This window comes from Sylvia atricapilla, chromosome 1 (genome assembly GCF_009819655.1).
Source record: "Sylvia atricapilla isolate bSylAtr1 chromosome 1, bSylAtr1.pri, whole genome shotgun sequence".
Taxonomy (NCBI): Eukaryota; Metazoa; Chordata; class Aves; order Passeriformes; family Sylviidae; genus Sylvia; species Sylvia atricapilla.
Window position 1 is genome coordinate 23377232 of NC_089140.1, and position 13343 is coordinate 23390574.

Sequence of the window (13343 nt, forward strand, 5' to 3'; positions counted from 1 at the left end):
TTGTAAATAACGACACACAGTCCTAACTGTTTTTATCTGTCACCACTGCTGCTGTGTCCTTCCCTCTCCAGATTGCTGGAGACAATTGCCATTTGGTGGCCAGCTTCCTCATTAGTTGATAGCATATAACACTTTATATCAAATGTTTTAAATATTTTGTTAGCTAGCTTTTAAATAAATAAATAAAACCAGTGCATGTAAGAATAGTGGTTTTTAGATATCCTTTCTGTATCCATTCTCTTTACAGACCCTCCCACTTTTTTTTTTTCTCTTCCTACCTATGGGTCATTTTCTCTGTGCAACACTAACAGATACATTATTTGCTGTCATAATCTTCCTTTTTTGGTTTTAAAAATGAGTCAGCAAACATAGGTGTGTATCTCTGCTCTCCTGGTTGGAGCTAATTCAGAATCCTAAAATTACTTCTTTTTGTCTTTCTGATTTGTTGGGTTTTGTTTTTTTAATGCTGTAATAAGGGGATGGATATTCAGACCAGGAAGGCAGCTGGATGATCTGCTTTCAGTAGGGCTATGAGAGTTGGCCATTGTTTCTCAAAAAGAGTTTTGATATCTCCATGTATAATATATCCCTAGCCTTGGAGATACCTAAATGCCATCTGGTCGTGGCCCTGGGCAGCTGGCTCTACATGACCTTGATTGAGGAGGAAGGTTGGAACAAATTACATTTGAAGGTCCTTTCCAACCTCCAGCCTCATAGTGTTTCTATGAACGTCTAATTGCATGTCTCATCTATCCTCCTCAGGACTGACTTCGCCTTTGAAAGGGTGAATATTGCCTCAGAAGATCCAGATACTGGATTCTTTTCACTCTCTAATGTCTCAGTGTATCCTCCTCCAGACCAGTTCAGAGTTAAGGGGTCTCAATTAATGTATAGAATCTATATGCAATGTATGATAACCTGTCTTTTGTCTGGCTCTTCTCTTAATCCTTAGTTCAAATCTAGTCATGCATTCTCATACCTTTTCCACAATACCTGAGGCCTAGTCACTGAATCAAAGTTCATCTAGATTCTGTGAAAATCTAGCGTTTTTGGGGAGAGAGAGTCAGTGTTAGGCTAGCTTATCATTTGAAGATGGCCTCCTACTATAATGGAGAACTTTAGATTTCAGAGTTTACAAAAGTCATAGTATAAATATTACAAAATGACAGTGTTTCCATATAGCTTTGTGTGGTTGTTGGCGTGCACGGTGAATAAATTTTGTCCCATACTGCCTCATAGTTGAGATGGTGATCAGTAACAGTGCTTTAAATGCTTTCTTTTTAATATTGTATTAGAGACTAACTTGAAAATATTAGACATAAATTATGTTTCTTCTTCTTCTTAAAGCCATATGAGGGGCTAAGACTTCAAGACCTGCGAAGGCTTAAGGATATGCTGATCGTGGAATCTGCTGACATGCTCCAAGCCCCACTCTTTACTGCAGAGGCTCTACTTCGGGCACATGGTAATCCCAAACTTTAATGTCTAAAGAAACTGCTTGCAGCAAATTCAAAACCACAGTTTTATGTTTGCACTTTATTTCCAAGTAAAAGGGAAGTAATGGTTAACAGCAGGAAACAGATCACACAATACTTCAGAAAGAAGTACAGCTGCAGTATGTCAAAAACATTGAGGCAGACAGGGAAGCTGATAGAAAAGTGATTCCAACTAGGAATTATAATGGAAGATAGTTTAACTTAAGCAGTGTGAAAAACAGAACCACCCAATTTTGGCAAGAGACACAGGGGTAAAACTTAAATGCTTTTATAGTCAAAAAAGTCAAATTCATCAAACCTATTTTTGTCAGACCATTGGTTTTCTGCCAATATGTATTTGTGTATAAAACTGGATCAACTTTTTTTATTTACTTTTTCTTGCAATAAAAACAGTTTGACTATTGTAGTAAGTGGTTGCAAATTGCACTTGGGTTTAAATTGTATGTGTATGTCTTTAGGAGGATTTTCTGTAGTTACACTTCTAATACAGGGTATGTTTTTCCATGTGCATATCTGTAACTAGTTTTTTTTTTTCCACTGAAATTAGTCTGCATTCTTGTTCAGGTTAAACTGGGGTTGTCAGAAAGAGGTTATACTGAATTTGGTGTGTTTTCTCTAGACAAAAGTATCTCTGAAACTTGGTGTAAGCTTTAGGCTTTGATTCAGTGATTCAAAACTTATGCTTACTGAAGCATCTGCATTGTTACTTTATGCCAAAGGAACTACTCAGGCAGTTAATAGTTTGCGTGCTCATCACTGTGTTGCTGAATTAAGCTTTCATACTCTATTATTTTTGTGAGCTCCTTGTTAAAGTCAGTGGTAGAGGGAAAAGTGAAATACAAAGACAGTATTTTAAACCCACAGCTTTTGGTACACTTTCATGGTACCTGAAACTCATCTCTTTTACATTATTATCCATACCTGGTATTTATGTTACTTTCAACACTGAACTGAGTAAGCATGAACTTATGCCAGTATGATGATATTTAAGTCCTTGCATATGTATCTTTTATGTTGACTGTTTAATTCTTAAATTGTGTTTATAATATGTTCAATATTTGAGTGCTATGTTGTATTCCCAGAATAGTCTCAGTAAGGCTAAAAATTATAAATACTTGACCGAGTAGGCTCCGTAACCTGTGCAAATATTTCGAACAGGAAAATTGTGGCAATACTGTTCAAACTCTAATCTCAGTCTGCAATTAGTTGAAAATCAGTGAGGTTGATGTAAATTGTGGAGAAATGTCTGCCAGCATCCAGCAATCAGGAATTGAAAGTTGAGAAGAAATCGGTCTGTGCTGGAAAGGTCATTCTACTGATGTTGCCTTAGTGATGTTCTGGTAACTTAATGCAATTGGCCAGTGCACAGAAAGAAGCACAGACAATTAGCAAGTCATGAGAAAATCAACTCTTTTGCCTGGAGCTGTATTGATTCAGCTTAGTAAAGGAAATAGGTATTTACAGAGGTTTAGAAAATCGACATCAAATGACAAATTGTAAAATTTTTTTTGCATTAAATCTTGAAATTCACAAAGAATAATGTGAGATCTTGGTTTAAGTCACACAGTGTATTAAAAGCATGTATTAAATTCTTGGAAAGATCCTACTTATATACTAAGTTTAATACTTTACAGGCATATAATATTTAATCCACCAGACTTTACATTCTTTTATTGTACAAATATATCAATTTATTGACACAGGCATTAAGAGGTAAGACTGTATTTTCGGGGGTTTTTTTCTATTAATTGAGAAACAGAAGTATGTAGAATTAAAGCCAAGGTAAAAAATGTTTTTGTGGCAGTCACAAAAGCAGATAACTTCACAGTCTTTCTACAAGTGTTTTTTCAACATTGTTTCTCTTCTAGTTCATTTTACAGCAATGGATTTCAGGATTAAAAAATAGGCAGTTCAACAAACAAAACTACCTTGTGTTTTACTAAAATTCATAAGTTAGTAAAGAGAACACAGTGGGTCCATTTAGTGACATGTCTTAACTCTTGCTAATTTTAAAGTGCAACAAAGGTCAAGAAAATTTCTAGCAAATTTTATCTGTATCTTAACATCAGTCAGCTCCTCTGAGAAAGGTTATAAACTCAGGGTAGTATGAAAAATGCTGATAAAATTTGTAATTTTTGAAGTGTAAATGTGTTTAGGGTCCATATCTTTAAACAAGTGAAATTATAAACTAACCTTTGATATGTTTTAACTTAGATAAGAAAGGACCTGATCAATAAATCATCTGCAGCTCAAAGAATTTTTTTTGACAGAGGCAATGCTTTTACTAAGTTTAGTGCTTAGAACACATTTTTTTCCCAACACTAATACAGTATAGGAAAGCCATCTTTTCCTTATAAAAATAAAATTCAATAAAAATTTAAAGATCTTTTGGTTAATAACATTTCTTTGGGAGTAGCCAGCACTTAAAAAAATTCCAAACATTAGAATAGTTTTTTAAAGCAGTAGGAGAAATTGGGAAATTTCTCATTGTTTACAAAATTCAAATTTTTCTGATATGCATGTAGTGTTAATGAATTTAGATTCAAATCTGTACAGGAATTTGATAGATTCATATTTAAATGAGAACTTTAAAGTATTTTTGGTAGGAAAAAATACTATTCTGAAGATATCTTTAGTATTAATTGTAGGAATCAGAAACAGAATGCATTTCAAACAATTGGGAAGAAAGATTTGATTTAGTTTTAAGATATTATAATTTGTTTCACTAGGGGTTTTTTGTATATAACGGGGCAGTGTTAATTATGAATAAAGGTAAAACATTCACTAACACATAATTATAGAATAAAACGTAGTGAGAATATATGAAATTTTCTTTGTACTCAGGTGGATTTCCCCCCCCCCCCCCAGGAAACACATCATTGATATGTGTATATGTATATAAAAACTGGAAACTCATTAAGTCACAAATCTTCTTGTAATCCAGTTAGATCTTAGTTTTCTTCCTGTATTTCCTGTGTTCATTAAAAAAAAAAAAAAAAAAAAAAGGCACAACAGATAAAATTGAATCTATGTTAAACAATTACTTTTTTCCTAGAAAAAAAAATGAAAATTCAGTGGTGTGAGGGTTGGTATATTTTCATCTGTCGGTGAAAGTCAGTACAGTTCTGGTTTTCAATTGAGTCTTCTAGCCACTACAATTCCTGTAAATAAATAACAAAAATAATGTTAAGACATATTACAGGGAAAGGAGATGCTTGTGATGCAATTATTTACAAAACTGCATTGCATTACATATTATCTTGGAATGTGTTCTCTGAAATGTAATGTCTAAAGTTCCACTCAATCACACTTTATTATATTTATTTATTTTTAAATATTTTTGTTTAGTGTTCTTTTGAGGGTGCTGATACAAAATATATTTTAAACATTGTCAGGTGCATAATTTCCTGTATCTCTGTATTTCTTGAAGACTGGGACAGGGAGAAGCTACTTGAAGCTTGGATGTGTAACCCGGAGAATTGCTGCCAGCGTTCCGGGGTTCAGATGCCAACTCCCCCTCCGAGCGGATACAACGCGTGGGACACGCTCCCTTCTCCGCGAACTCCGCGCACTACTCGCTCTTCTGTCACTTCCCCTGATGAAATCAGCCCCTCACCAGGAGACATGGAGACAGCTGTGGTAAATTTATAAATAGATCTTAAACCAGCAGGGCAAAACAGCTGATTCCTAAACGCAGTGCACCTGCAGAGATAGGGGAGCTGCCAAAAATACCTTTGTGAAAGTATGAAGTGTTTCTCTTTCCAAAAGTGGTGAACAGAGAAGTTAACACCTTAAACATTCTATATGATAAAGCAGTTGAGCATCTGGCAAATACAGACCATTCTGGTTTTACCTTGGCTCTGACTCACAAACTCTCATTTTAGACAGCTACAGTCACATCAGTGCATTTGGCCCTTTTGAACTTTTCATCTCATCCCTATCAAGATGTTCACTTTCATTGTATCCATTTCCCGGAATGTACTCAGTTCTGTGAACCCTGCCTTTTGAAAATTTTTTCTTTAGAAAACAAAATTGTCTTTGTCTGCATTTTGAAATGTCAGCCCACTAGTGTACTGTAAGTTTATAATTACTTTTACGATGTGTGGGCTGCTTCAAGCGGTTTACAAAGCTATTGCAAATTTGAAATATGAAAGCGCCTTTCATTAAAATCAGTGTGGCTCTTTTGGTAGACAGAGTTCTCTTTTTAATAATCCACAGCTGCAGCATTATAAAACTGTTGCTCCATGATCTAAGCATTTTTTTAGAATATTACATGCAATCTTTCAAATGGATCATCTCTAAATGTCATATTAAAATTAAGATTGTGCATTCCTGCATAGAAATATTTTATTTCTTTAATTGTAAAATGCTGTAAAAGAAGCTATATTGTCATTGTACATTTATTCACATTAGCAGTTAAACATTGTCCATGAATAATTCCTAATTAAAATGTTGAACAGAAGATTATATGTCCTCAGTTTTACATTGTGTGTTTTGTTTTTCATTGATGGTCCATTAGCCAGGAATGCAGGTTTGGATAATGATTGCCATTATAGATCTAGTGTGTCTCAGTCCAAGTCCAGAGTTACACATTTAGTGTTGCTGTTTGTTTAAGAATCTTGTCTGAACTATCAAATCTCATTTTGCCAGGAAAATGAAAACTGAAAGGAATAGATAAAATAAAGCCACAAGGTATAAAGCTCTTTACATGTTTTGCATTCACATCCTATTTTATAAACAGTTCTAGTAAATGTTTTTATTTGATGTTTTAAACTCAGGGCTTCATTAAATTCCTTACTTTAAAAATACATTTTAAACAAAATTTACAGCTCATATAAATTTAATAGAGATTAATTTTAATGCATTGTCAACTTTTAAAATATTTAATTTTGACAAGACAATAAGGTTAAATGGCTGGAGGAACAATACATATCTTCACTGAGTTCTACATTTTAAAGGCCTTTTTTGTTTGTTTGATTTTGTTTTGGATGTAATGTAAGTGCTTTTAAGTGGCATACCACAGGCTAACTTTCTGAAAATGTCCTGTGTGTATCTAATACCTAATGCATTGAAAGTTGAAATACATTTTCATGGTGTCTTTGTTTCAACGAAAAGAAAAATCCTTTTGTATTTCTTGAAGAACATTAATATTTATTTCCACACCTAACCATAAGCAGAGAGTATTTTCATCCCTACACTTTAACTATTTTAGAGTAAGGGCCTCAGTATTCAGTGAGGCTTTTTTTTTAGCACCTACTTCTGTAAAATTTAGCAATTAAATCTTGTGTTGCAGTATTTGTAGTATAACTTATTCTTCATTTTGAGCCCCAAAACCTCAAAGTCCTTTTGAAAAAATAATATGTATGTAGGTTATTACTTAAAAGTATTTGCAGCTGCTGCACACTCAAACTGCTCCACCTTCATTTGGACCTGACTGTGTGAGATGCTAAACATTTCCTGTAGCCTCTATCATCTCCAAACTCATTTCTGGCTGTCTCTGAAGCTGATGAAAAATGCAGCTCCGTTTTGCACCTAGAACTCTTAACTCTGAGATTGCAGCCCTCTGCAGGGTGAAGCGCTTCCTGAGCTCGAGGATGCTGCAAAAAGCAACCCAAAATACACTCTCTGGATAGGGAGTTATAGAAACAGAGATGCCAAATCTTCCCATTCCTATAACGTTGTTTTCTGGATACAGTTTCTAGATTTTTCCCCCCTTCTGAGTGCTTCTTTAAATTTTTGCTGTGATTTCCCAGCATAACTCATTCTGCTAACAATGCAAAAAGCTTTAGGGTATTTCTTAATCAGAAGCATTTTTGTCATTTACAGTGTGACATTTGCATGTGTAATATTTCTGTGTTTGAAGACCCCGTGGATATGCCTTGTGGACATGACTTCTGCAGAGCTTGCTGGGAGGCGTGAGTATATGTACTTCTCTATCATTTGAGAAACTTCCAGACTTGCTGTGTTGAAGAGGGACAGAGACCATAAACAGCTAATGTTAAAGTACTGTTTGGGTTTCAAAGAATTGATAGTTTGAACCTATCCAATATTTTAATTGCCACTCATACAACCATTACCAAGTGGTTTAGGCTTATGTAACATTTGTTTTGGTTCTGACTAAGCAAAATTCTTAATCAAATGTTTTAAGCTTGTGTGTAAATAGATAAGCCTACTCTTGATTTGTTCAGTGTGTGTGTGTGGTGTTGGCAGCATTGGGGTTTACAGTTTCTAAATTAAGCACATACCTAATTCCATCTCTGGGTTAAGCACACTAAACTTAGGCATTGTGAATCCATTTCCAATCAGAAAAGCAATTAAAATTCTTTCTTTATGTTGAGGTTTAATAACTGAGGAGTAGATTTCACTTAGAAGTTCTATTAATCTAATGCTCTTCTTACTGCATAGCTCAGAGTAGTCATGCTAGTGAAAAAACTCAGACGTGGATAATTATGGTAGTATAAATATTAATCATATTTCCCAGGAATAATTATATCTGTATGCAGTGCTTTGTATTCTTCTGTGTCCCCATTCAGGAGATTGTACTACTTGACCTCTATCCCTGTAGTGTCTTGTTACAGCACCATTTCAGCACAGCTATTCCTACTACAGACCAGCCCCATTTCTGTGAACCTGCTGGCCTGGAGCTAAGGAGGAGCGCTTTCTTTTCCATATGAGCTTTCCAAAGGCAGTTCTGTTCCGTGGCAAGAAAATTATTAGTCGTGCTTCTCTTGCCTTGCAAATCCCTGGGCAGGATGTAGGAGTTACCAAGAGATGGCTGGTTTGATGTGGTGCTTCTAATTTGGCTGCTGGACTGTGTGTCCTTTGTGCAGGACACAGGGTCCGGCTCAGAGCCACAGCTCAGTGGCATTTGTGGTGGCACATGGAGGGTGGAATTCATCTTTCTGAGCCAGTCATACCTAAGTCACTTGGAGCATAGCCACAACTGAGTTACCCAGCTCTAAGATACGAATCTGTGATGGGTTGAATTGACAGGTCTACCTTAACTATTAAAGGATCTCAGGTGAGATCCTTAGAATAATTGCCTATCCTTTAAATTATTAAAGTTAGAGTGGTATCATCCTTGATGTCAAATTCAGTAGCCTGTTACAGCTTTGAAACTAAACAGCAACAACTGTTAAAGACCAGCTTTCAGCAGATTTTTGAGGTTGTTCTATCTTGTGTTCTGGTGGTCAGGGATTAATAAGGTCACCATTCAGACATTCATGTCCAAAACCAGACCTAATTTTATTAGCACAGTTGTAGAAATTAATTGCATATTAAATTAATTATTTCCTAGATTAATTACACTTACATATTCTGTTTGTGATTTAGGATAGAAGTAATACTCAGTTTAATTAAACATTGCAGAGCTGTCTGATAAATGGCAATGATGATAAGCACAAACATAGGGTTAAATATTGCTGATAATGTTACATTTGAACCAAGACAGTGTTATTTTTTTGTAATTATGCTGTTAATCAAATTTGTAGCTCTTTTGAGCAAAAAGGGATAGTTCTTATTCTCTGTTATAAAATTAATCATTGTGAATACCTGTGAACATTCTGTAAAGTACTCAATAGCCTTTTATCTTTTACTTTTTATTCACAAATACTGACTGGCAAAATTCTGGCAGATTTTTGAATCTGAAAATTCAGGAGGGTGAAGCTCACAACATTTTTTGCCCAGCATATGATTGTTTCCAGCTTGTGCCTGTAGACATCATAGAAAGTGTGGTTTCCAAGGAGATGGACAAGAGATACCTTCAGTTTGACATTAAGGTAAATTATCAAACTGTTCTTCTACTCTTGAACTGTATTCCATTTTATAAAAAGTAACTTAAAGCTTCTGTATGAAATGCTGTAATATATCTGTAGCTTTCCAAGTAGAAATTCATAAACAATTATATACAAATATGCATTTACTCTTATATAGCATAATATCAATGTTTGCTGCACCACAGAGAAAAAAAGAAAGAACATTTTATGTATTCCTTAAGTAGAAATGCCATATTTCCATAGTACGTTGCCTAATGCAGAATTAATAAAACCATTTAATCAAATTCATTTTTGTAACAGGTGATATAAAGGTTTTAATCAGTCAGAGTTGTTTGTGTTTGCAATCTGAAATTTTAAAAATATTCAGATTACTGCACTCAGAGATAGTACCTGTTTCTTTTTAAAAAACTTCCTAGTGCAATGCTTGACGTGCTTGCTGTGTATGGGTAAAGGAAGATTTGGTTTTCCTAGGTTTTGTAATGTATTTGTTTTCATTGTTGCAATTTGTTTTTAAAAGCAATCTTTTAATCCAACTATCTTTTTTTATACTAGTGTAGTAATGAACTAGTCCTGAGAAATGTCCTATTTTATCAGTGGTGGCAGGGCAGAGGTAGAGAAATATTTTTTCATTTACAGTACAGTACTTTTCTCTGCAACAAGTCTCTTTAATACATGGTAAGATGCAGATTAAATTACCAGATCTGACTCATGTTTTGCATGATGACATTTTATTTCAAGTGACTGGTGATCAGAATAGGTTTGAAGCAAAGTAGTGGAAGTTCCTTTTTTCTCCTCATTTATTAGAGACAGTTTTTACAAAAGAAGGCATGTTACATTAATCAAAAAAGATAGGAAATAAATTACTGAGTTAGTTAAATTACTAGTTCTGATTTCTGGTTTATTGTGGGATTTTTGTTTTCAAACAAAAAGATTCTTTCCAACTGAAAGAATCAGTTCTGTTAATGAGCGTATTGCCAGTGCATATATAGTAGAAGTTTGCTGTAAGCCACATCACAAAGGAATTAACTTGCAGAGAGCAAACATTTTGTTTGGAATGTAAGTAATTTGATTCTTAGTGTAAGTCTGAAGTACTGTTGTTACTAGAAAAAAAAAATAGAAATTAAATTATTCCCTTTCTAGAACTATATTTAAAAGTCTGTCCTTATAAGTACAAGACTATCTGTATAGTTTTTGGCTTTGTTCCTTCAAAAGAAGGTTATGAATACAGATTGTTTTTCATCAAGGATGAAATCTGGTCTTATGTGGTACAATATTTTGCTTTTTTTCTTTTTTCCCCCCACAGGCCTTTGTTGAAAATAATCCTGCTATTAAATGGTGTCCTATACCTGGCTGTGAAAGAGCAGTAAGGCTAACCAGACAAGGGTCAAATTCAACAGGATCAGATACGCTTAGCTTCCCCATGCTAAAAGCCCCTGCAGTTGATTGTGGCAAAGGACATCTTTTCTGCTGGTTAGTACTGGAAACTTACTGCATCTACATAGACTCACAGACACTGCTATTCCAAGGGCTAATTAAAAAATCCCACATAGCACCAAGAGTGCAACAGAAATTAATATGGAGTGGTATAACCCTAACCCTATCCACACAGTAAATGACCTCATGCACACAGATATTGTAGTGTTTTGGGGCACTGCAAAGTTTTATAACCCAGGAGTCATTACTGGCTCTGTTAGGTGCAAGACAGCAGCATGGACTGCAGTGATGCTCTGTTCTGAGGGGACAGAGGAGACATGGGATATTGGAACAGAGATTTTTGTGTCTGGATAGTTGTATAATCAAAACATGGCACATTGTAGTGTAGAAAACCAGCTATGTTTAGCTCTTTCTGAATTTTGCTAGAATCACATCAAAGAAGCTGGAGAGTTTAAATAGGGTCATGAAGGACTGTTTCCTTCACACATAGCTATTCTGTTTGCAGGATCACTCCAATCTTTGTTTCACTTCAAGTTCAGCACTTTTTCTTTCTGTTACCTACTACTGTGTTTTAAAATGAATACAAGCTCAAGAAAGAGTAAAAAGCCAGATATTTTTAAAAACATCCCTCAGCTGATCTTCAGCACTTCCTAGAAAAAGACATAACAAAAGTAAAAAAGATTTGGCATATTTTTCCTTGACATTATCAAAATGACAATGTATGACTGTTGTAGGTGGGACATCTTTATGTTCTTGGAAAATGAAAAAGGGTCAACCAAAGTACAGACATTCAGACAAGCTCAGCAATTCTTTTCATTTTTCAATTGAAACCATGATACAAGGACATCCTAAATCATCTGCTTGATTCCAAATATCATAACTCTTAATGAAAAATGCTTCTGATTTTAGTTTTTTTCCCATATGAATGAAAGGAAGAAGGGAAAAAAAAAGAAAACAGATCTAATGAAACAACCACAAAAGCCAGAAAACAAGACTTCTTGGGAAGAGGTTATTTACAACAGATGGAGAACTCAGAATGAAAGAAATCCCGTGGACACAAACCAGAAAATATTTTCTACAAGTGAACATACAATAAAACTTAGTGCTATTCCACAAGCAGGTACCATCCTCCCATCCTTGCTTCTGATGATAGAGAACCAATTTTTCCATTAACCTGAAGGAACCTGAGACCACTTCAGTGTCATATTGAACCTTCAGACAATGGCAGCTTCTGCTTCCATTACATGAAATGAAAGCACTAGCTCCCTGGAATGTTCTCTGAGGCTGAAAATGTCCTCTGAGTGACTGATTTTTAGGAGAAATGGGATTTTTATGTTTCCTGATAATATCTCTATATATTCTTTTTACATTAATGCTTTGAAGTACTGCACAGTTAAGGTCTTGAAAAATACCTCATGTTAGCAAGAAGATGTCCAAGAAGGGCGTTCCAAAGCCTCTTTTTTCATTCCCACAAAAGTGAATGGAGAGTTTCAGCAATGGCAAGAAAGTTCTGCTAGCAACAAAAGCATCCTGCTGTACTTCAAATCAGAACCATTTGCTAAGGACACCCCGTTAGTTTTACAGTACAAAAACTCTATGCATGAATTCCTCTGAGTTCCTCTGGAGAAAAAGTATCTTACCAGTTCAGTAGTTTTCATCATTACTGTGTGTTTAAAGGGAGATTGCTTTGTCTCTTTAAATTTCAATCAGCACATCCCACAGTCCCATATATCTGTCAGTTCTGCAACTTTTACCCTGGTAATCTACAACTTAGACATTGTAAGCAATTGATGCAGCATTTAGTAAGAGATTCTTCAGAATTTATGTATTAGAAAATAAACCCTTAGATATAGATAATTACTTTTTTTCATATCTATAGCTTCCTGCTCATAAAAGCAAGAAAATTCTCTGACTCCACTGAACAATTTCTTCTTTTTTCTTTTTAATGTAGGAGTAGGAATGTTCCTCTTCAGTAGAGTTCCCTAGAATTTATTCAGTTTTCATTACTCAGACTAACAGCACCTTCAACAAAATGTAATCAATTGTGGCAAATATAAAATTGTGTTACTTTCACAAAAAGCATTCTGAATCATTTAAATGTAGTATTAAAACTGTGCAAAAATTATCAGTCAGTTTATTATCAGATACATTCAGCATGTTTGAACCCCCTTCATGCAGTTTCAGAAGCCCAAGGAATTATAACAAGCAGACCCTTAGCAGGGCAGTGCACACTTAGTTTTGTACCATCAGTTCTCCCCGCATTTATCCGAGATGGGGGCAAGAGGCAGAGTCATTCTGCAGGAGTGACAATTCTGCAGGTGCACTTGGGATGCCAGTTATAAGTTGCAACAGTGTTTTGCTGTTTTGGTTCAAAATATTATCATGAGAGGGAAAAAATCCAGAACTACATTCTTCTTTGGTGATGTTATTAGCCCTTCCATGAATTTTAACTTGTTGTGTTGAAACTTGCTACAATTTTAATAAGTACATACTGCACCTTCAAATAAATCATCCTGCTGAATATTGAGCAAGGCGTCTGGGGAGGCTCATGCTGTTAATTGGCACAGCTGCTTGGTGTTAGTTCCTTTCATTCACTGCTCTCAGGAAGTCTACTGGAAATACAACTTTTATAAAAACT

At 35.1% G+C, this 13343-nt stretch overlaps 1 protein-coding gene across 3 annotated transcripts in view; it reads left to right on the forward strand.

The window, feature by feature from the left end:
• The window catches only part of ANKIB1 (ankyrin repeat and IBR domain containing 1), an 88895-nt gene that overhangs the window by 57426 nt on the left and 18126 nt on the right, over positions 1–13343 (forward strand). For all 3 annotated transcript variants that reach the window (XM_066317208.1, XM_066317227.1, XM_066317218.1), the window contains exons 5-9: positions 1348–1465; positions 4927–5135; positions 7323–7411; positions 9130–9274; positions 10575–10741. In XM_066317208.1, the coding sequence (XP_066173305.1) occupies positions 1348–1465; positions 4927–5135; positions 7323–7411; positions 9130–9274; positions 10575–10741 (728 nt within the window). The remainder of the gene's footprint in view (positions 1–1347; positions 1466–4926; positions 5136–7322; positions 7412–9129; positions 9275–10574; positions 10742–13343) is intronic.